The following is a 23,580-nucleotide window of genomic DNA, read 5'->3' on the forward strand; positions in this document are numbered from 1 at the left end:
CTGTCCATCTCTGTGTCCATCTGTCTGTCTGTCTGTCCGTCCATCTCTGTGTCCATTTGTCTGTCTGTCTGTCTGTCCGTCCATCTCTGTGTCCATCTGTCTGTCTGTCCGTCCATCTCTGTGTCCGTCTGTCTGTCTGTCTGTCTGTCCATCCATCTCTCTGTCTGTCTGTCTGTCTGTCTGTCCGTCCATCTCTGTGTCCATTTGTCTGTCTGTCTGTCTGTCCATCTCTGTGTCCATCTGTCTGTCTGTCCATCCATCTCTGTGTCCATCTGTCTGTCTCTCTGTCTGTCCATCCATCTGTCTGTCCATCTGTCTGTCTGTCTGTCCCTCCATCTCTGTGTCCCTCTGTCTGTCTGTCTGTCTGTCCATCCATCTCTCTGTCTGTCTGTCTGTCGGTCTGTCCATCCATCTCTGTGTCCATTTGTCTGTCTGTCTGTCCGTCCATCTCTGTATCCATCTGTCTGTCTGTCCGTCCATCTCTGTGTCCATCTGTCTGTCTGTCTGTCTGTCCATCCATCTCTGTCTGTCCATCTGTCTGTCTGTCTGTCCATCTCTGTGTCCATCTGTCTGCCGGTCTGTCTGTCCATCCATCTCTGTCTGTCCATCTGTCTGTCTGTCTGGCCGCTCTGTGTCCATCTGTCTGTCTGTCTGTCTGTCTGTGCGTCCATCTCTGTGTCCATCTGTCTGTCTGTCTGTCTGTCTGTCCATCTCTGTGTCCATCTGTCTGTCTGTCTGTCTGTCCATCCATCTCTGTCTGTCCATCTGTCTGTCTGTCTGTCCATCTCTGTGTCCATCTGTCTGCCTGTCCATCTGTCTGCCTGTCTGTCTGTCTGTCCATCTCTGTGTCCATCTGTCTGTCTGTCTGTCCGTCCATCTCTGTGTCCATTTGTCTGTCTGTCTGTCTGTTCATCTCTGTGTCCATCTGTCTGTCTGTCCGTCCATCTCTCTGTCCGTCTGTCTGTCTGTCCGTCCATCTCTGTGTCCATCTGTCTGTCTGTCTGTCCCTCCATCTCTGTGTCCATTTGTCTGTCTGTCTGTCTGTCCATCTGTCTGTCTCTCCATCCATCTCTCTCTGTCCATATGTCCGTCTGTCTGTCTGTCCGTCCATCTCTGTGTCCGTCTGTCTGTCTGTCTGTCTGTCCATCCATCTCTGTGTCCATCTGTCTGTCTGTGCGTCTGTCAGTCCATCCATCTGTGTCCATCTGTCTGTCTGTCTGTCTGTCTGTCCGTCCATCTCTGTGTCCATCTGTCTGTCTGTGCGTCTGTCAGTCCATCCATCTGTGTCCATCTGTCTGTCTGTCTGTCTGTGCGTCCATCTCTGTGTCCATCTGTCTGTCTGTCTGTCCATCTCTGTGTCCATCTGTCTGTCTGTCTGTCTGTCTGTCCATCTCTGTCTGTCCATCTGTCTGTCTGTCTGTCCATCTCTGTGTCCATCTGTCTGCCTGTCCATCTGTCTGCCTGTCTGTCTGTCTGTCCATCTCTGTGTCCATCTGTCTGTCTGTCTGTCCGTCCATCTCTGTGTCCATCTGTCTGTCTGTCCGTCCATCTCTGTGTCCGTCTGTCTGTCCGTCCACCTCTGTGTCCATTTGTCTGTCTGTCCGTCCATCTCTGTGTCCATCTGTCTGTCTGTCTGTCCATCTCTGTGTCCATCTGTCCGTCTCTCTGTCTTTCCATCCATCTGTCTGTCCATCTGTCTGTCTGTCTGTCTGTCCATCCATCTCTGTGTCCTTCTGTCTGTCTGTCCGTCCGTCCATCCATCTCTGTGTCCATCTGTCTGTCTGTCTGTCCGTCCATCTGTCCATCTGTCTGTCTGTCTGTCTGTCCATCTCTGTCTGTCCATCTGTCTGTCTCTCCGTCCATCTCTGTGTCCATTTGTCTGTCAGTCTGTCCGTCCATCTCTGTGTCTGTCTGTCCATCCATCCATCTCTGTGTCCATTTGTCTGTCTGTCTGTCCGTCCATCCATCTGTGTCCATCTGTCTGTCTGTCTGTCCGTCCGTCCATCTGTCTGTCTGTCCGTCCATCTCTGTGTCCATTTGTCTGTCTGTCTTTCCGTCCATCTCTGTGTCCATCTGTCTGTCTGTCTGTCCATCCATGTCTGTCTGTCCATCTGTCTGTCTGTCTGTCCGTCCATCTGTGTCCATCTCTCTGTCTGTCTGTCCGTCCATCTCTGTGTCCATCTTTCTGTCTGTCTGTCTGTCCATCTCTGTCTGTCCATCTGTCTGTCCGTCCATCTCTGTGTCCATCTGTCTGTCCGTCCATCTGTGTCCATCTGTCTGTCTGTCTGTCCATCCATCTCTGTGTCCATTTGTCTGTCTGTCTGTCTGTCCATCTCTGTGTCTGTCTGTCCGTCCATCTCTGTGTCCATTTGCCTGTCTGTCTGTCCGTCCATCTCTGTGTCCATCTGTCTGTCCATCTGTCTGTCTGTCCGTCCATCTGTGTCCATCTGTCTGTCTGTCTGTCTGTCCATCTCTGTGTCCATCTGTCTTTCTGTCTGTTTGTCTGTCCGTCCATTTCTGTGTCCATCTGTCCGTCTGTCTGTCCGTCCACCTCTGTGTCCATTTGTCTGTCTGTCTGTCCGTCCATCTCTGTGTCCATCTGTCTGTCTGTCCATCCATCTCTGTCTGTCCATCTGTCCGTCTGTCTGTCCGTCCATCTCTGTGTCCATTTGTCCATCTGTCTGTCCGTCCATCTCTGTGTCCATCTGTCTGTCTGTCTGTCTGTCTGTCCATCTATCTGTCTGTCCATCTGTCTGTCTGTCCATCCGTGTCCATCTGTCTGTCTGTCCGCCCATCTCTGTCTGTCCATCTGTCCGTCTGTCTGTCCATCCATCTCTGTGTCCATCTGTCTGTCTGTCTGTCTATCTCTGTGTCCATCTGTCTGTCTGTCTGTCCATCTCTGTGTCCATCTGTCTGTTTCTCTGTCTGTCCATCTGTCTGTCTGTCCGTCCATCTCTGTCTGTCCATCTGTTTGTCTGTCAGTCCATCTCTGTGTCCATCTGTCTGTCTGTCCATCTCTGTGTCCATTTGTCTGTCTGTCTGTCTGTCCATCTCTTTGTCCATCTGTCTGTCTGTCTGTCTGTCCATCTCTGTGTCCATCTGTCTGTCTGTCTGTCCATCTCTGTGTCCATCTGTCTTTCTGTCTGTCTGTCCGTCCGTCTCTGTGTCCATTTTTCTGTCTGTCCATCCATCCATCTCTATGTCTGTGTGTCAATCAGCTGCCTCTTCAGCTGTCTGTGTGTCCATATGTCTGTCCATCTCTTTCCTCTGCCTGTGTCCATCTGTCTGTTTGTCCGTTCATCTGTCTCTCCATCCATCCCTACGTCTGTTTTTCTGTTCACTTGTCCAGCTGTGTGTCTGTCCATCTGTCTGTTCATCTGTCTGTCCATCTGTGTCTGTCCATCTAGCCCTCTGTCAATTTTTCTATCCATCTGTCCATCTCTCTGGGTGTCCGTCCGTCCGTCTGTCTCTGTCTGTCCATTTCTGTGTCTGTCTATCTGTCCATCCATCCTTGTGTCTGTTTGTCTGTCTGTCCATCCATCTCTCTCTCCATCTCTGCGTCCATTTGTCCGTCCACCTGCCTGTTCAGCTGTGTGTGTGTGTCTACTTGTCCGTTCATCTGTCCGTTTTTCCGTCTGTGTCCATCTGTCCATCCATCTGTCTTTTTGTCCGTCCATCTCTCCATCCATCCCTACATCCATTTGTCTGTCCAGCTGTGTGTCTGTCTGTCTGTCCGTCTGTCTGTCAGTTGGTCAGACTGTCTGTCCATCTGTGTGTCTGTCTGTTGTCTGTCTGTTTTTCATCTGTCTGTCTGTCTGTCCCTTTTTCCTCTCTCTGTGTGTCCATCTGTCTGTCTGTCCATCTCTCTATCCTGTGAGTCCATCTGTCCGTTGGTCTATGTGTCTGTTTGTCCGTCTGTCCATTTGTGTGTCTGCCTATCTGTCTGTGTGTCTGTCCGTCCATCTGTCTGTCTGTGTCTGTCCATCTGTGTCTATGTGTCTCTTTGTCTGTATGTCCATCCATCCATGTGTCCATCTGTCCTTCTGTCTGTCCGTTCATCCATTTTTGTGTCTGTCGATCCTTATGTATCTGTGTGTCCGTCTGTCTCTCCGTCCGTCTATATGTCCATCTGTCTGTCTGTCCATCTGTGTGTCCATCGGTTGGTCTACATGTCTGTCTGTCCGTCTGCCTCTGCCAGTCTGCGTGTCTGTCTGTGTGTTTCTCTATCTACATTTCTGTCTGTTTGTCTGTCTGCATCTGTCTGCCCTTTGGTCAGTCTGTCTGTCCATCTGTCTGCTCATGTGTCCATCGGGTCATCTGTCGGTCAAGCTATCTGTGTGTCTGTCTGTCCATCCATACATCTGTGTGTCCGTCTGCCTGTCTGTCCATCCAGCTCTGTGTCTGTCTGTCTGTGCATCCATCTCTCTCTTTGTTTGTGTGTCCCTGTGTCTGTCTGTCTGTCCATTCGTCTGTCCATCCATCCGTTATTCCTGTCTGTCCGTGTGTCCATCTGTCCATCCACCTGCCCGTCTTTGTCTGTCTGTCCATATGCCTGCATGTCTGTCTGTCTCTGTGTGTCTGTCTGTCCGTCTGTCCATCCAGTCAGTCCCTCCTCCCCAGAAAGGAGAGACCCCCCTCGTAGGGCCAAAACAAGGGGCGAGCCCTGTACCCGGGGGGCTCCCCCTCCTGCCATCCCCATCCCAAGCTCCACAACACATTCAGTCTCAAATCCCAAATCCCTCTGATTCAGACACAACAAAAACCTCCAAAGCACCAAGAAACAGCCCTAAAAACCCCAAATCATCCCCATTCAGCCCCAAAGCCCGCACATCACCACCAGCTGGAAAGGAACCACCCCGCTGTTCTAAACCCTTCAACTGTTACTTTTTACTATCTACGTCGAGCTCTGTCACTGCTTCTCCAAGCCGCGTGTCCCTTTCCCCGCAGCACAGCCTGGATCTGAAGAGCGATGCTGTCCCGGCCGCAGTGCGCTGCTCTGAGGAGCGGCTGTCAGAGGGAGGGGCCTTCCTGCTGGCCAACGGGCTGAGCATGTTCCTGTGGCTGGGAGCCAGCGTGTCCCCAGAGCTCATCCAAGGGCTCTTCAACGTGCCGTCCTTCGCACACATCAGCACCGACGCCGTGAGTACACGCACACTAAGGAGTCAGGATTTAATAAGACCAGATGCTAATTGGGGAAACAAATGAGGTGGTCTTTCATCAGGAACAGGTGATCAGCAGAAGGTGTTAAGACACCAGGAGTGTTTTAACTTACATAAAATTGTAAGCTGAACATTTCCAGGACAGCTTTCACAGCTTCTTTAAATCTTAAACTTTGACTGCTGTAGATATTAAAGTCCTAAACTGTGTGTTGCTGAAATTGGAACAAAACACTTTGCAATAGTTAGTTTCTCCTGACAACGAGTTTTCATACAGTGACTGTTTTACAATGAAAAATGGCTTCGGCGGGTGAGTCCTCAAGATGAGACATTTTTGTGAAGGAGATGGCATTTCCCAGTTTAGAATGAAATCCGCAGCTCCTTACACCATAACTATCAGCAGCTAGTCCAGTCTGTGTGAACTGGTAAGAGCTGTGACTGCCATGTTTCCCTTCTGACAGACATCCCTGCCGGACCTGGACAATCCATTCTCTAAGAAACTGAAGCATATCCTGGAACAACTCCAGAGCCAAAAGCCCCACACTATGAAGGTAACTTGTTTCTGCTTTACCTGTTCAGAAGAACACTACAGGCTTTGTGAAAACTTACCAGTAGCTATAAAAGGTTTTTTTATGTATCAGGAGTTTTCCTGCACATCAGTGAGTTCCAGCATGATTTGTAGGCACAGGCGTCCCAAACATGCTTAATTCCTAATCAAAACTGCCTTTCAAAGGTAGTCAAGTCTAAAAGGTAACCATTTTATTCTGCAACCCTTAATTCACATTAATTTCTCCTCTGTTCAGCTACTGAAATGTAAAGATAGTTTTGGGGGTTTTCCCCACCTCAAGAAGATCCACTAATAGACACAAGAAAACTACTGCCATCTAGTATGACTGTATTCTAAATTATTTCTCTCTTTTCAGCTGATTATAGTGAAGCAACGGGAACAGCCAGAGATGCTTTTCCGACAGTTCCTAGTAGAAGACAAGAGTATTTATGGAGGAGCTTCTTATGTGGATTTTCTCATCTGTATTCACAAGGAGATCAGTCAGCTGCTCAGTTAAGGCAACACTTAACATTTCTCAGTTCCTTTTTCCCTTTGCAGGAGGGACGGACAGTCCCTGGTGCCTTAAGGCTGGCCCACAGCTCCACCAGGCCCAGGCCTTCTGCTGTGCTTTGCTGACCCTCTTCTGTGCTCTCTTTGGACAGTTTCATTTGGCCCCACCTCTCCCCGAGTACTTCGCTTACTTACTAAGCTGTAGAATAGGAGGTTCTGCACTCAGGTATAAATCTTCTGGGAGTCCTGACTCTTTCTCTACATCAGTTGTCAGATTTCAGACTGTCAGTGCTTAAGAGCATATATGGTACTCATTTCTTAAAATACAATTTAGAAAATTCTTAATTATTCCTTTTACTAGACACAAGTTGTACAAAAGCTGGCAGAGATGCTCAGAATCTATACAGAAGTGGAAAAAACACAAAACACTTCTAAGTGAAGATGTACAGTTGAATCAGATTGGAAGTAAACACATAGTTCAGTTTGAAGGATTTCAGAGTCCTTCCTGGGAAGCGAATCCTTTTTTTCCTGGAAGGGACAAGTGCTACTTTCTGCAGAAACAGAGCTCTGGGGACCCTTGTACGGCTGGGGTTATCCAGGACACAAATGCCTCAGTTTCTAACTGGACTTGAGAAAGTGCAACAACAATGGGGACCACAGAAGAACAGTAATCCAACAATCCTTTTGCCATGTTTGGCAGATAATGCCTCCTCTTAGGGGCAGCAGTTAGCTTTTTAAAATTGCACAGGTTAGGTTTTATTTAGAACATTTGTTAACTGGAATATTCCCAATATAACTCAGAAAAATCTGTCCCTCAAAATTTCAGTGGCAGGTCAACTGTGAGGCAGTTGACACATTAACCAAAGGTTATTTGTGGTGCTATAAAGCCTCATGTTTAATACCAGTTCTTTTGCAGTGATCTCCTCTCACATGACTGATTTATTCAGTGGTCACTGCTTTGAAAAACAAGCCTCTGCTAATACCAATATTGAAGGTAGAATTTAGAAAGCCGGAGCCTTTGGAACAGCTGTTTACCTCAGATATTTCATCAGTGTGTCTGTCTCTGTAGGACCAGTGCCTCTGTGGGAGAGGTTTGAACTTTTCCGAACTTGAAAAGCTATTATTAAAACAATTAGTGTTTCAAAGAAAGCCAAAAAGACTCAAAAGTAAGGCTAAGCCTCAGTAAAGAAAAAAGTGCCTTTAAACATGTTAGTGTTGCTACTTAGTATTAATTATTTAATATCCATGATTGATAAGCAGTCAAAATGTGTAACTTTTTGGTTCAACAGCTTATCTATACAGTCCTGTATGTGTCATTGACCAAGAGCTCTTAAAATAAGTGGCTGTATTACAAAAGGTCCTCAGCCTGAATTCAGCTGCCAAGACAAGCACTTTTTAGCTGTAGACATTACCCTGTAAAAAGTATTTGTTGCCATTCCATTTGTAAAATGACACCAGCAACTCTTTGTGTAAAGAAATAAGCAATTATTAAATATAATCATCGTGTGTATGTTTGTTCTTTCATATACCAAGTTTTCCAAGTTTTTTATGGCCATGCATCCAACAATTAGTACGCTGTAGGTCATCTTCTCCTACTCCAAGGACAGGCAGCTTAACTGGCAGCCCAGCTTTTTCTGAGTGTTTCACTGTTGGCATCACCCCCAGGTATGGTTGGTAGAGCTGATCAAATGGAGCAGAGTGTACCTGTCACTTCCCTGAGTGCTGGCAAAGCCCAGCACAGGGGCTGTTCAGAACCAAGCCCAAGCAAGGCAGAGCTGTTACACATGCACAGCTCGTGCCAGGTGCAGTTTGGGTTACCTACATTAAGCCATCCCAACAGCTAAACCAGCACTTGTTGGCAGTGATCATGACAGGGACAGTCACCACACACATGTGACAAGTGCAGTGCTTGGCTCTGCAGAAACAGCAGGACTGTAGTGTTTAACTCAGGTTAAACACTCTTTTTTCCTTTGTCATTGCTGTAATAATTACACAGAAAATTACTTCCTGTTTCACTACCAAATTTACCTACTGCTTAATTTTTCAGCCCATGAGAATGACCCTATTATGGGAAGGATTAGTGCAGCCCTCCTCCATGTTACGTTGACCTTCAGCCCATTACACAACTGCCATTTCTACTAAAGCAATAAAGCTGCCACCAATTTTCAAATGAGAGAACATCTTTTCTGCTATATACAGAAACAGTGGGTTCTTTTATCTATCAGTTTCAGTTACTCGTTGTATCTTTATAAAGCCACACTGAAGAAACAAGACTTAAAAATGTTTTCTATATAATGGGCTTGAAACATTCGTATATTCTTTATTTCTAGAGTGCATTCTGGATATTAAAATCCTTGGCAGGGCATAGAAAAACAGCTGAGTATTCTAAAATTAATTCATTGACTTAATGCCAGTTATTATCAGATCAAAACTGCTATTTAGTATGCAACCTAAATTCCACTCCCCTGAACAAAGCATTCAGCACCTCTGAACACACACAGTAAGCCTGTGCTGGGGAAGACCTCAAACCCCCAAGAGCACTGACTGCCAACCTACACAGCACATCCATCACTCCAACCACCTCCAGCTGTGGCTGATTTACACACAATGATCCACAGGTGATTGTCTTGAATTCCCTCTGAAGGTAAATGCTGACACATCCTGAGTATCTTGTCAGTGCAACTGTCAAATTCCTCACTTAATTCACAGAGGGTGTAAGATATTCCAAGTACTCTAAGCCTCTTCCAGAATGGGAAGACATGGCAAGATCTAGACAGGCATCCCAACTCAGACTGCAGGCATTATGCATTTAATAGAACTGGAAAAGAAGAAATGTGTTAGGCTCTGTATCTTCAAGGACAGTATGCTCAAATGAGGTCTTCATTCACCTGGGGTAAAATTCATCAGCTCACTGATACTGAGCCTTATCCTCCTCCTGTAAAGTGTTACAACTGAGAAATTAACTGACACCAGTAATGCAATTAAAAGCCTTTCATCTCTAGACACCACTTTAGATATGGTCCAAATCACAGTGATTAGGAAATGACCAGATGCTTTTACCCTCTATAATGAGGCGTGTGTAATAGTGTCTCACTGCAGTATTTTCTAAGTATCATCTCCTCCACCACCACAAGGACATGACCCCAAGCTTTGGGTGTGCTGCTGTCTCACCTTTACAGGCCATCAGTCTGTCACTGCTGGAACACCACCTTCCCATAATGACCAGCAGGTAACTGTTCTTCATGGAGGATGGGTACAAAGGTGGAGTTCCTTGTCCATTACACTCACTTAAAACCAGCACTGAACTATCAGCAATGGGCCTGTGGTTAAAAGGGGGAAATGGAAATTAACATTTTCTACTCATAAAAAAAAACAACCAAACACCAAACAAGTTTGTCCCTGGCACAAAAGCAGTGGTCCTAAGGTTTTCTCCAGTATTAACTTTTCAAATAACAAGACTAGAGCAAAAATCAAAGTTTCCTTACTGTGGCATTTACCTTCTGTCAGATGCTGTTCACGTAGCCCATGGCTGACTTCACTGACGGCCAAAAGAGCACCACCCTTAAAACACCCCCCCCCAAATCCAGTCACTCTCCAGATGTGCAAATAACACAGGAAGAACCAACTCATAAACAGCAAGTTCCACCAGCACTGTGCCAATCCCCTGCCAAGCACGCTGCCCAGGCCAGGAAGTTGATCAGACCCTCAAAAACACCTGTGCCAATATTCCTTGCACCAAAAGAACAGTTCCTGTTCAACAACAGAACAGAGGAAACCACTTGGCAATTCCAGAACCTCAAGGAGAAAAACCCCATAAAATATGAAGAAAAATATTTCAACATTAGCTTTGATAAACATGTTTAATAATCTGCTACTTTACAGGACAGCTATTTAAAATCAAAGACCCACAGTTCTGACCTTGAGACACCAACAGCCAAGTTTGTTCAGCCTGCCAAGTACTGACCAAGAAGCTCAGAGCTGTGGTTCTGCTAAAAACATTGTACAAAGTGAGTCACTGTCTGTCCACACTGCACTGGAGCTCATCAGCAATAGCCAATGTTTCCAAACGTGTGCAACTCCCACAGGCAAAGCCAAACACTTGGTTTCATTACCCTGTTCCCAGGCGACAAGTTTCAGGCACTGCACACATGCATTTCCAACCCGCCCTCCAACAAGGTCACCGATTCCTCTGCAGTGACACTGGTCTTACCTCCCAAAGAACAAAGTGTTCCAAACACACAGTGGGTGTAAATCCTTGCTCCAGGAGCAATCCAGACCTTGCAGAAGTTCTGGACTGCACACAAACGCACAGCTTGGTGCTTTCCATGAAGCACAACACATGACTGCACAGAATTACCACTCTCCCTAATGAAAAGTGAATGCACATACACCACAAATTAAAAATTGTTCCCTATTCCCAGGAGAAATTTGGGAAATTTAAACCAAATAAGAAAAAATAGAATTCTATTTATTCCATTTGCTCCTTGGTTTCAGAGAAGTTAAAATAGGTGTCAATACAGACACAGCATTTTTTCTTCCATAAGACAGTCTGCAAGTCAGAACTGCATTTCATGCCCATTCCACAATATTAATCCAGATCAGTCCAAGCCCAACCCTCCAAATAAGGAAGAGGAATCCGTGTTTTGGAGAAAATGACAGCTGAAAAGAAAGCCCCCACCCCAAGTTTCCTGTGAATAGAGCAAGTATCTTCCCTTCCCTCCTTCCCATGGTGTGTGAAGGGATGGTGCTCCCTGCTGTGAGTGAGTTCAGCGCTGCCATTGCAGGAGCTGCCAGCCAGGGGTGGGGCTGTGCCAGCCCAGGAAGACTAGAACAGCTTCACCAAAACCAATTTCACAAGTCATCTGGCTTGAGTTTCCAGAGGAATTCATTTCAGGAAAAACAAGACTAAGAAAGAGATTCAGAGATGGGGCATAGGATGAGGCAAGAAGCCATTACCTCCTCAGCGGGTGGGGAAGCCCCCTCGGTGGGTCCCTCCTCGGCCCCCTCGGAAGCCACCCCGCTCACCCCGGAAGTTCGTTCTGTTCCTCTCTCTGCCCCTCTCTCCCCGGCCGGCCGCAGTCCCTCCTCGGCCTCCTCCCCTGGGAGCGCCCCCGCCCCGGTCAGACTTGGACTTGGGCGGCGGCGACTTGGGCCGCAGCCGCTCGATCTCCTCGGTGCAGCCCGTCAGGTGGGAGTTGGGAGCCGTGAAGTACGAGGAATATGTCTCTGCATTGAAGTTGCTGTTGGTGAGGGTGGGTCCCACTGTCAGCCAACCTGGGGAAGAAAACCAGAGTCAATAAAAGCAAAAACAAACTTCATGCTTCCGAGGCCACTATTGTCCTTTTTCCACTCAATGGACACTCAAGTGACAGGGAGAGACACTTGCCTACATGTCACCTGTACTGAATGGAATGAAAAGGTTGCCTCTAGGGAAGCAAGATCCACTTCCCCTGGTACCAGACTAACCTGATCAGTAAATTCATCTAATTTAAAACAACACCATCCTTCTCCCCTTTTTAAAAGTTGCATCAGTTATAAATATTTATAAATATTGCGTGTTTATTGCATACAGTATTGCAAATCTGTGCAGATCGCTCATGAGGGAGAGGTTAAAGGAGGATTTGAGGGGGGACTTTGTTTAACGAAGAGGATCAGTTTCTGGTATTGGGGAATTTCTCTCTTTAGGGGCCCAGGGTAACTTGATTTAGGTAACTTTGTCTCCAGAACTCAGTTGTGACAGTGCAGCCAAGAGCGCAGCCTGCTGGAAGCACACCTCTGAAAACATAATAAAATAACTCTGCTGAAGCCCACATGGTATGAAAACAGACCTTACAGAATTAAATTAGCCTGTTTATAGAAAAACATTCAATGGGCACTTCAGCTTCACACCAAGTGAATCAAGACAGGCAAGCATTAAAACAAGCTCATTCCTATTTCTTTTAAAACTACAGTTTTGTGACTGACGGATCTTCACATACACCAACAATGTATCTCCTTGAGATCCACAGGTCTGACCTATGACACAGGTCTGGAAACCTCTTGAGGACACTGACATGAATTTTACAAGCAGGGAATTCTGCTATCCTGTATTACACATGATAAAGACATTTCAATTTTTAGAGCTAGTGTGGAGATTATTTCACTTTTAAGTCCAGAAAAAAAAGCTTAATGGAAAGGAAATATTCAGAAAATGAAAAGACAGAAATTACACTTTTCAGTAGTCCAGTAGAAAACTGAGTAACTGCAGCATTTATCTTCAATTAGAGATAACATGGAGAACAAAAGCATAAAGGTCTTACTGTAGCAAGTATTTACTTCTAAAAATGAATATCTCTAAAACAAAAAGCCTTTTCTATGATCTTGCTCCCAAAGATGATATTAAAATTGTAACTTAACTGTACTATTGTTTAGAAGGGTTCTCTATGATGCTCCTGCAACACAGGCTGAGGATTCACCCCAAGACAGACATTCTTGCCAAGAAAATACTTGTATGAGATGTTTAGTTCTAGCAAAGCTTTCTGCTTATTGACCACAAGGGACAGAGCAGAAGTCAGTTTGCCACCATAACAGTGTTGGGAGAACAGACAAGTGATGCAGTTACACACAAAAATACACAGTTATCCAGCTGGTGTGAGCCCTGGCAGAAGGAGAATGCATTAGGATTAACCATTATTGCCTCAGCTCCCAGCAGAACCCAACAAGTGGCCTGGGACGATGGAAGGAGGTTATTGAAGCCCATTAAAATGTAACTACTTGCCCAAACCCAAGGTAACAGTTACCTGGTCGGATTGTACTGTCCCTTCCAAAAAGGTGAAGCCGTCGTCGTCCAAGGCAGAAATGCTCAATAATGTGAAAAATCTCCACAGGTTTTTCTATGTTGCCGATTTCAGGCTCCTCGGTGATGATGAGGTCGATGTCGACGTTGGCGTGGATGAAGTCCCCGTCTGTGCTGCGGCGCACGGTGCCCTTGATGCCCATGAGGCAGTGCTCCTGTGACACACACAGCACTGTCACATGCCACACGTACTGCTGTGGCAGGCTTCGAGCACAAACAGTTTTCAAAGTTCTCAGTCACTGAACAGACAGCAAATAACGTACTTTTTCATACTGTACCTCTTACAAAAGTAGCGTCACCCTCAGATTCCTTTCTAGAAGATATTACTGCATAAAAAAAATACAGCCACCATCAAACTGTCAATTCATCAGCATTAAAAATGTTCTTGAGCTGTAACAGCCATTGCCTCCTTCCTCTGAAACACTGCAGATCAATTTAAGTGACTGGTATGTGGCATCCATGAATGAGGAATCACCACGATTGTTAGAGGATGAAAAGAGGCTCCTACATACTCATTTCAGAGCTCTGTTTCTGGGAACATCAAGCTTGGATGAGCGATGTTCCCCAGGATCAAACACACTGACTCACTAAGCGCCGCCAGATGGCTCAAAAAAAAGTTGCAGACAAGAGCATGTAATCATTCCCAGATTTTGGGAAGGGTTTTCAGAGTTGGCAAGTAAATATGAAAGTCAGAAGAGCTGAGCTATCAAATCTATGCAGTTGGTCAACTGCACTCGAGCAACAGGGGTGTTGGACCTTGAATTTAAAGAGGCAGAATACTGCTAACAAATTACTCATCAGGCAAAGACTTGTAGATCTAGTCCTCAGCAGAACTACTTGGAACATTTACTTCCATACCACATGTCATTCACTCATACCTCAGATTCTCTAACTGCTGGTGGCCCAGCACAAAGCACCCATCTAGAGATGCCTCAACTAACCAGAATGGAACAGCATTTGCTGCTGTAACCACTGCTAAGTACACCTTGCCCAGCAGCCTATTTATTTAGTCAGAACAAACTCGCTCCATTTCCAGTGTTTATCACAAACGGTGACCTCAGCCCAACCCTCGCCCCATAAACAGAGAAATTCCCCAATACCAGAAACTGTTCCTCTCTGTTAAACAAAGTCCCCCCTCAAATCCTCCTGTGTCAGCTTTAACCTCTCCCTCATGAGCGAGCTGCACAGATTTGCAATACTATATGCAATAAACACGCAATATTTATACTTACAAATATTTATAACTGATACAACACACTTTCAAACAAACTTCAGACTAATGCAAATGCAAGTCAATGAAAGATTCCAGATATCTCAAAGGGAAGTTTATACTCCTAAAAATGGCAAATCTGAGACAGGGTTGAGGGTGGTTAATGCTAAGGAATGATTAATGAATGAGGAATGAGTCCTGAGGTTAACTGACAGTTGGAATTATTAAACTGCCAGCCAACTCTCTTTTCAGTTAAACTGCCAGTTACACCCACATATACCCAAACCAATTATTTATTAATCCCATCTACATTTCTCTAAGTTTCAAATAACTTACATTTGAGCTTTTTAAATCAGAACAATTTTTTTTCTCTGCATTTCTTTCAATACACATCCTCCAGAATGCATCCCTAAAAAAGTGTTTGTTTTAAACCAAGCTGACCCATTCACCTTTACAATCACTTCGGGGAGTCAGGAGATCCTGGCTGAGCTCTGGTCTCTCACAGTCCTCTCTCTGCTTCTAACTCTGGGCACATACCTGCACATGTGCATTTAGAACCAACAGCCAGCCTTCTATAGTTATTATTCTTTTGACATTAAATTTAGTCAAATTCTATTGCTAAGTTTAGATCCGTGAAACATGCTTTGGAGAAGAGAACTCTGAAGTTCTCGTGCCTGCTTTCCCAAAAGCCTGTCACCAACTACTGTGGAGCACCAGGTGTTTCATTAGCAGAGACAGACAGGATGGAAACAGAGGAGCGATGGAGCCAAACCCTTACCTTGGTTCTTTGGAAAACAGCCTTAGGGTCTAGAGTCTTGGTCTTTCCAGGATTGTTCTTATTTGTTTTAATCCAGCAAATGTCCTCACATCTTCTGTAACCCCATTTGCGTAGACACTAAATATCATAAAAAAAACCAGTTCACACTACATCAAAAACTGAACACTCATATAGGTACTTGACTTTTCTGAAATCATAGCTGGAAATCTGTCACAGATGAATGACAGTGTTTACTGGCACGAATGACACGTGTGTTGTCAAGCTGCCCCTAAAAATTAAAGAGGCTTATGTGCACATTGATTTGTCTACATATCATCTTTTTTTTAAATACTTAAAAAAATTTTATCTCAATTTAAGACACAGTAGCACCTTTCTTCTGGAATGAATATTTCTGGCAAAAAACTATTGAGATTTCTGTTAAAAAAGCTGTAAAAGCACTCAGGATGGTAACCTGCTCCTATGAAAACCGAGACAGCAGTACAGCTTTCCTGTACTGGAAATTATGTTTGGAATTATGTTTCCTCTCCAGACCCTATGGAATTATGTTTCCTCTCACATTCAATGACAGTATCTAAACACTTAATGCCACTTAAAATTACATATCCTCTACCACAGTAACAAAACGTCCCTCAGGAGTTACCACTGAGAATTCTATACAGGAAAAAGTCAACGATAAAAATAAACTCTTAAGCCTGTCCCTGATAAATTGAATTAAAACATCATCTTACCACTCGGCCGAGATCCAGACCCTCGCCTGACCCGCACCACAGAAACACAAATGACCTTGGGGCTGCAATTTCTTCAATTTCCAATTTCATGATCTAATAATAATAAGAGCAATAATAGTGTTTCTGAATTAAATACAAATCACCAATTATATCAGGAAGAATACTAAGTCTTGAAGCAATGTCACAGGCAGCACTGTTTTGGAGATGTTAGCCTGTATACACTCACAGCCAAACTTTTAAATTTGTTTTCCAGAAAGTATCTTGTAAAAGTTACCTTGCCAGTACCCAAGTGCATGTATACAACTCTGCTGGTTTTGGCTGGGGTAGAGTTAGTGGGTTAAACTATGAAACAAATATTTAATACAAAATGTTTCTTTTCATCCATGGAATTACTCATGAAGGTTGTGAAGACACCTTATAAAAATCCCAGTTTAACTCCTATCACTATAAAGAAAGACATTCTCTCCATTTTCCCTTTCAGGAAAAAAAGCAGCAAGAATTTTCAAGGACAGTGGTTCAACTCTGACAAATCAGTAACATTCAAGATGAAATAACTTCAGATGCAAAGCATCTGTTAGTCATTACAACTTGAAAGGATTCATCTATAGCTTGCTAACACATCAAATCAAGCTTCATTCAGTGCCACTGTGAACAAAAGTAATGCAGTAGAAGCCAAACTATGACTCCAACACTCCCAGTTTTTCTGTTAGGATAGAATGTTTTTTCCCTGGGCAACATGGCCAAGCACCATTTGTGCCTGATGTAAGAGACTGGCTAACACAGACACCTACTCCTTCACATAGTTACCCAGTCTCTCATCACATCACAGGCATGAATGACTTGGTTTTCAAACTCACTCCTTAAAGGTAGCTTGAATTTGATTTTGTTCTCATGATCCTTCAGTTTGACTGACTGCTTTTCCAGAGCTGACCTCATGGAAAAGGGAAAGATACAGAATGAACTATCACTACACCACTGAACTGATTAAACACTAAGGGAATATATAACTACAAGAAAAAACCTTCCATGGCTGAGGTTTTGTTCACAAGTTCTATTTTGTTAGGCTTCTAAAGCTAACAATTGGTTTGACTGTTAAAATTTCCTACTCAGACAATACTTGGAGAAAGGAGGATGTCAGTGAAGGAGTGAGCTTACCTATTTGCTTAAACAGATGTATGAAATCTTTTCCGCAGCAAGAAAAGTACTTACATCATCCCAGGTCCAGCATTTTTCATTGGCAGTAATGCCAGTCTCCCGGTAGTATTCTTCCAGTGGTGGTTCCAGGAGAATCACATCAAATTTGGACTTCAGTTCCCTAATATCAAATGCTTCCAAGTCTGCTTGTAAATACCTGTTTGAACAGAAGATGATAGAACTGTTTGGACAAGGTGTAAGAATGGTTTGAAAATTACACTCCACATGGCACTTCTGTGCAGCCAGTTAAGAGCAGGGTCTCCTGTGTGGTTCACACAGCTCAAAGGCTCTAAATGTAGAGGAGACCCATAGCACATCCTCAAGGATGGATCCTAAATTGAGGCTGGATGCTGTTGCATTACATTTTTAAGTAGTCTTCCTCTTAAATAAACAGATTTTAGGATCCTCATTTAGCAAGCAGCAAGCAGATGCCCACACAGACCGTACAGCAGCATCTAGTACAGATTCACTGAAGTTTCTGTACATCCATGGACTATTTAGGAGGAAACATCAACACTTAGGAAGCAAACACTGTTAGCCTGGCTAACAGATTTCTGTTTTGCTTCACTTTGGGAAGTGTCATATTTCTAGAATTGCCATTTTTCATATATTATGTTCAAAAGATTCTGAAGGCTGGACACGCTTTTCGGGTAACAAATCAAGACTCCCACACGCATTGATTTTATTAAATGCACAAACAACACTCTCATGACTCTCCTCCACACCTGCCCATCACTCACTGCTGCATCACTATCAAAAAATGACACTGCCCTCCCCTAAAAACCTTAAGGAAGCTGATCAGCAGATCACCACCTCCCCCTTCCCAAAAAGTGTGTGCAAGAGATTATGATTCTCTATGTGTATTTGGTGTCATCAGAAGGCAGCACTGGATTACTGTTTTCCCCCCTTCAGTGCTTTAAGGCTAAAGAATGCCAAAACACACCTAACTTAGAAGAGCAAGTTGAGTCCTGCAATTTGCACCTCAGTTGTTCGGACAACTATTCCAGAGGTTGTGTGTGACTATCACTCAGTAAGGCTGTTTTCTCAGTACAGATTAGGACTGCTGTATATCACAGGCATTAGGCTGACATTCAGGCAGGTCTGAATTCCTGGCAGTAACATGCTGCACACTTATGCTGTGTCTGACATCCAGCAAAAACTCAGAGGTAATCCCAAGTCAACAGGACAAACGACTTCCAGTCAGCCTAAACATTTTTGGGCTTCAGCTGCAAAGTAAACATCTAATTAATGGGTACTAAGGTAATAGCTGAACACTATACAAAAACCAGCTGGTACAAGAACAAAGAAGGTTATCTTTAGAGGCCAATTTTTTAAGGCTTTTCTTATTATTGTAAACAGCATGACAACATGAGATTCACAACCACATTGCATTCTTTTAAATCCCAGACTAAAGCCTGCAGGGCAATCAGTTGACAGTTTGGTCAAATCAAAGCTTTAGATACTATAAACAATCACACACTGCAAAGAAAAACTAGTTTATATACTATATTAAAAATCTAGATTAAAATAACAGAAACAAACTAATCTTGTTCTTCTATGCTTCAATTGATTAATTTGTATAAACAGAAAAAGAAAATGTAAATTCTAAGCAGGTGCTGAAGATAGAGATTTGCAAAGCAGACAGCTAACTTCAAACAGGTCTGGAGAAGAAAGGCATTTTCCACAAGAACACTTACATGGGAGGAGTGTTAGATTTAGATATCAGCTCATCCTTCAATCTGATGAGCTCTCTAAGTTTTGGATATTCTTCAAACCTATCTGCTAAGCCTAAGAAGAAGAAAACATGAAGTTAACAACTACTTAACAGAGTATATCTCTATCAATTAAGCATTGTCCAGTATTCTGAATAGGTCCAAATGTTAATACTTAGCCTTATTTTAATTTTTGTTAGAACAAACCAAACCCTTCAAAGCAGTTTTTTGTTCAGTACTTGACAAAGTACTGTCCTCACCCAGCTAATTATGGCTGTTCCTAATGCAGTGTCTATGCTCCAATCTTCTCTAGAGCACTACAGAGAGCAGGAATTTACAGCTCCTATTACCAGAAGAAAACAACCTCTCACTTAAACTAAAAGTCCCAGGATGATGAGAGAAAGCTATTTTGTTATCCATATCTGTAAGTTTCTGTTAAGATCTAACTAACATTAATTTACAGAATACTCTTACTTAACCTTTGAAGATTGGGGTGTGGCTGGTTCCCTGAGGCAAGCCTTATATTGAGATTTGGTGCTCTGGTGCCAGTCAAAGATTTGAACACATGTTCCTACTCTTAGCTTTATGATGTCAATTTTTCAGCTTTTCTTTAAGGCCATGTCCAGTTGTGAAATAGCACCCAAGCAGAGTTTTGATCATCATGTAGAAAATGTTTCTGACCAATACTGACCCTGATATTCCTCAGCTCCAATAAAGGCTCTGGACTCACTGCTGCTGACATGCTCACTTCCACATTAACACTTGCATAAGCCTTTGTCCTGTCCCTTCCCAATTCTTTAGGCAGCGGAGAAGTCGTGGTAAATAACACTGGCTGCGATTTCTTCGGACTCGTTTCAAAGAACAGAGCAGAACTACCTCAAGTACTTCAGCACAAAGCCCAGGTGCTTTTCGGATAAAGACATAACTGAGTCCATTTTTCACAAAAAATATCCAAATGTGTTCCACAAAATATAGAGAAGAAACAAACTAAGGCCTCCCCAGGCAAACAAAACCTCTTCGGGCTGCCACCTATAAACACAGCCCACTTTCCCTGACAAGCTTAAACTTGTTAAAATACAGAGAACTGTTGCATAAAAGTGCAGAGGGAGGTGTCCTGCTTATTTTAAAATCCAAATAACTACCATGCACCTACTCTGGGAAACAGGACCAAACTGTACCTTAGTTACAGAAAGATTAAATCCAGGCCTAATGAAGCATCATTTCAATAACAAGTTCAGTGACGGCTGGATACATGTAAACTTAGAAAATAACATCCTCTAAACTTAGGCCTTCTAATGAGCTGTCAGCAGTTACAAAATTTAGCTGGTAAACATTATCCATATTGCTTACTGACTTCAACATATGTAAACTTCCATACTTTACATGCTACACACATTCTTAAGAGGCATTACAGCAAGTCTGTCACTCAAACTTGCAACAGTTTCAAGATCTGCTCATTAAACTCATCTACTTTGTGGAATCAAAAGAGCTTGGTTTTGAAAAAAATCTTCCTGTTAAATACTTTCAAGTAAAACCAAAGGTAAGAGCAGCCTAGGCAATAATCACCTCCTAACTGATGAAAAATAAACTCATTCACAGAAACGTCTATATTGATATGTATTCACAGGCAGAGACACAACCGGGGAGTATATGTATAGCTGTACTTCCCAGCAACTGTAAGGAATTTAAAAAGGGGAAGAAAGAGAAGTGCTATCAAAGGAGTTCTCTTCAAACAGTCACTGACTGACATACCAACATCTCTGATGAAGTTCTGAGGTCTGTGGCCTGTATCCACAAAGTGCTGGCAGTAATCGTTGTGTGGATTTAAGCTCTGAGTGCCCTGGAGAACAGAAGGAGTTCAGTGAGAGCAACGGGCAGATAACTGCACACACACACACACACACACACACTACATGTGCCAGTCTGATAAACAACAAAATAACAGGTTATTTTCTTTTCAACATGCCTTTATAAGTTACACCAGTCAAGACCATCATTTTAGTTCCAAATCAGGCCCACCATTACTGCAGCTCATCATGATTTGACTCAGACCTTTAGTCAGGATCAATGTAACACTAGTTCCAGTCATATCTTTCACAGGAAACTTCCCTACTTGTGAATTCTAGTCCATTACATCAGCCTTTAAAGCTGTATATCAAATACCATCAACTGCAGAAACAGTTTAACCCAACTATGCCAGCTTTGAAACACTTAAAATTGCAAAAGCAGCTCACCTTAAGAAAGGTACTGGAATCTTTGTAAATCTCTTCTTCATAGGGCAGGTTCTCCTCATCTTGCTGCAGCTCTACTTCATCCTTGGAAATGAAGCAGGTATTACCAGTATGCAAGATCATGCTCCTTTCCTTACAAAGCACAATCATAACGAGAAGTGGGCTGTCTACAAACGGACATTTCCTAAAACAGCACATCATGAATGGTTTCAGCTCCAGTTTTGGAGGGGAAAAAAACATTACCTATTCTTAAAAAGGTCTGCACCTCTCTCAGTAATGAGGTGGGAAAGGCCCCTGAAAGAAGAATAAAATAAGAGCCCCTTAATTTCTAGCCCATGACAGTGCAGCCAGTGCTTAATAAAGTGTAGAATTTTTAATTTTTGTCCCCCAAAACGTTCACTCCTTGGACTGAAACAAATAATGTATTTTGTTGATATTCTTCTCTATTAGAACTTTTGAGCATTTATATCCACTCAATCATCTCTAATTTCCAACCCTGGCAGCAAAGTCCACAGTCTGCAGAAACAGCTCACGGTACAAAGTCAGTATTTCATTTCGACTGTCCTTAAAAGCAACTTTAAAATTTCCATTTTATAGCCCCCAAATTTACAGGAAACAGAAAATGTATTGGAATTTTTTTCCCCTGTTGGTGAGTTCATTCAACAGATTTCTGGAGTTCAGAGATCTGTTACACTGATGTATTCTGAACATCTAAAAGAGAACTCAGAGGGAACAAAAAGAAAAGAGAGACTCAATTCTTCACATCACTTTCTGTTTTCCCACTGATCCCAAACCAACCCAGTATATAGATACATAAATATATAAATACAACTGAAGAGCTACTAAATAATATCATCTCCCATATTATTACAGCTTCATTTACCCTGCACTACACAAGCTGTCTGAATGTAGAATGAAAAATTAAGTCTTCTCCCTCTATTTTGATCCCTCTAACTGTTAAAATCTTATCATAGCTTTCTTGTTATTTCCAAATTGGAGCTTTAAATCAACTTCTGAAATGCCTGTTGTGATAAACAGGTCAGATACCCCTTCCTCAATATTCTGGTGAAGAATTTACAGAGATACACTCTTTTCATTTGTTTGTTTAACCAGACCAAAAATATTATTACCAGAAACAGCAACACTGTTTGCAAGGAAAAGAAATTAAAGCAGACAAGCAGCAGCAAGTCTTACTCAGGCCAAAAAAAAATAGCTGAAAGCTTGAGTTTTACTAAAAACTGATGCTTATGCCATCAGTTACACCTGTTTCCCCTCTTCCACCTTTCTCTAAATCTCGGCCTTCTAATGATAAGCACCTGCCAGATACCACTTGAGTCACCCCAGTTCTCTTTATGCCTTCACAAGTGATTTAAAAAGAGTCCTGTGGCCACAAAACCCCACACCACCAACTTTCAAAGGGAAAACGGCACAGCCCAAACAGAGATAGAATGACACAGGTTCTCCTCCATTAATCATCCTTGTTTTCCAAGTCATGCAGGGTATTGCTGAGTTAGGGAAACAAAAACTACCCACAATAATCAAACACAATTTTTTTTTCAAATTACTAAAAATACATTAAGTAATTACCATGATTCAACCAAGTAAGATCTTTGCAGCCTCCACAACAATGGCATGGAAGCATCCCAAGCTCGCAGGCCACTGCTTGCAGAAACAAAGTAAAACTGGGCTGTCTCAAATTAGGCTGGCAGACAGTAAAACTAAACCACAGGTGTTTCTGTACTTCATACAAAGTTAAAACTCCACAAAACAGACACTCATACAGGTTCAAACAATTGAGTGAAATCACCTGGGGGTGCGGCAACAACCCCAGCTCTCAGAAGGCAGTGAAAAGCCTGGCAGAGGCAGCAAACTGTTCAATCCCATTGTCTGCCACTTCCAAATACAGACCAGGGAGCTCAACTAACCCTGGTACAACTGGTACAGTTCCACCAGAACACGAGTATTTTAGGAGTTCTTTAGAACCACAATTCAACTTTCTGACCTTAAAATATCCCTTATTCACTTTTGCCTTTAGTGCATCTCTTCCCTATCTCCAACCCCTACGGTGCCAAGGCAAACTGCCAGCAGGAAGCTGAACAAGCAGCCCCACTGCCCTTTGTTTTCACATCAGCCTGATGCTTATGAAGAACCACCACCGTAAATTTGCACTTATTCTACAGAAAAACCAAAACCAGACCCACAAAAAAGCGCCCCCAAATTAAAACATATTGCCTTTTTTTTTTAATCTCAAAAACTGCTCTCATGCTTCCCCCTTATAACAAAAAAGCCAATGCTACTGTTCAGCCTTCTCTCAAAGCATCAGTGTAAGGCCTTTGGGTGTCACTGGCTCACTTTAGCGAGCCAGGGATACAGAGACAAGGCACTTTACATCAGAAACACCCCAAATTTTCCTAACTGACGAATTTGTGGTATTTGCTCTGAACACTAATGGTTCAAGTCTATTACTTTTGTCTAAGAAGCATTAAACACAATCCAACAGGGATTGATACTGTAAGGATCTAGATATTTCTATCAGTTCATATTACAAGACTAAATTTAAACAGGCTCAAAGTGCTAAGGAAAAAGTTATATAAATACAAATGGAATTTTACTGTTCTGATCTCCTTGCCAATAGGGAATTAGCAATGTCTGCAGGAAACAGCTGATGTCTCCACTATA

The 23,580-nt window shown here is 43.2% G+C and overlaps 2 protein-coding genes across 6 annotated transcripts in view; one reads left to right on the forward strand and one right to left on the reverse strand.

Moving 5' to 3' along the window:
- The first annotated feature begins 4,548 nt into the window (after positions 1-4,548).
- LOC113994122 (protein transport protein Sec24D-like) lies at positions 4,549-7,723 on the forward strand. Its single transcript, XM_027732818.1, has 3 exons — positions 4,549-5,139; positions 5,618-5,707; positions 6,080-7,723. The coding sequence occupies exons 1-3, from the start codon at positions 4,549-4,551 to the stop codon at positions 6,218-6,220; spliced, it is 822 nt and encodes a 273-aa protein (XP_027588619.1). The 3' UTR covers positions 6,221-7,723.
- The window catches only part of METTL14 (methyltransferase like 14), a 71,667-nt gene continuing 55,513 nt past the window's right edge, over positions 7,427-23,580 (reverse strand). For 4 of the 5 annotated variants that reach the window (XM_039385469.1, XM_039385468.1, XM_027732815.2 and 1 more), the window contains 8 exons: positions 20,905-20,985; positions 20,423-20,510; positions 18,656-18,746; positions 16,974-17,115; positions 15,765-15,857; positions 15,037-15,153; positions 12,993-13,203; positions 9,007-11,487 (listed from right to left, as the gene is read on the reverse strand). In XM_039385469.1, coding sequence (XP_039241403.1) covers positions 11,174-11,487; positions 12,993-13,203; positions 15,037-15,153; positions 15,765-15,857; positions 16,974-17,115; positions 18,656-18,746; positions 20,423-20,510; positions 20,905-20,985 — 1,137 coding nt within the window. In that variant the 3' untranslated portion in view covers positions 9,007-11,173. Of the gene's footprint in view, positions 11,488-12,992; positions 13,204-15,036; positions 15,154-15,764; positions 15,858-16,973; positions 17,116-18,655; positions 18,747-20,422; positions 20,511-20,904; positions 20,986-23,580 lie in introns of all 5 variants that reach the window. The other variant, XM_039385467.1, reaches the window with a different exon arrangement.

Source organism: Pipra filicauda, unplaced genomic scaffold (assembly GCF_003945595.2).
Source record: "Pipra filicauda isolate LSUMZ 115617 unplaced genomic scaffold, ASM394559v2 scaffold411_size619879_pilon, whole genome shotgun sequence".
NCBI lineage: Eukaryota > Metazoa > Chordata > Aves > Passeriformes > Pipridae > Pipra > Pipra filicauda.

What these genes read in the sequence shown, in the direction of transcription:
- LOC113994122 (XM_027732818.1), top strand. Translation starts at nt 4,549, where the DNA reads ATGCCTGCATGTCTGTCTGTCTCTGTGTGTCTGTCTGTCCGTCTGTCC. An exon ending in CACACATCAGCACCGACGCC is followed by an intron (nt 5,140 to 5,617) that starts GTGAGTACACGC and finishes CCCTTCTGACAG; the next exon opens with ACATCCCTGCCGGACCTGGA. An exon ending in AAAAGCCCCACACTATGAAG is followed by an intron (nt 5,708 to 6,079) that starts GTAACTTGTTTC and finishes CTCTCTTTTCAG; the next exon opens with CTGATTATAGTGAAGCAACG.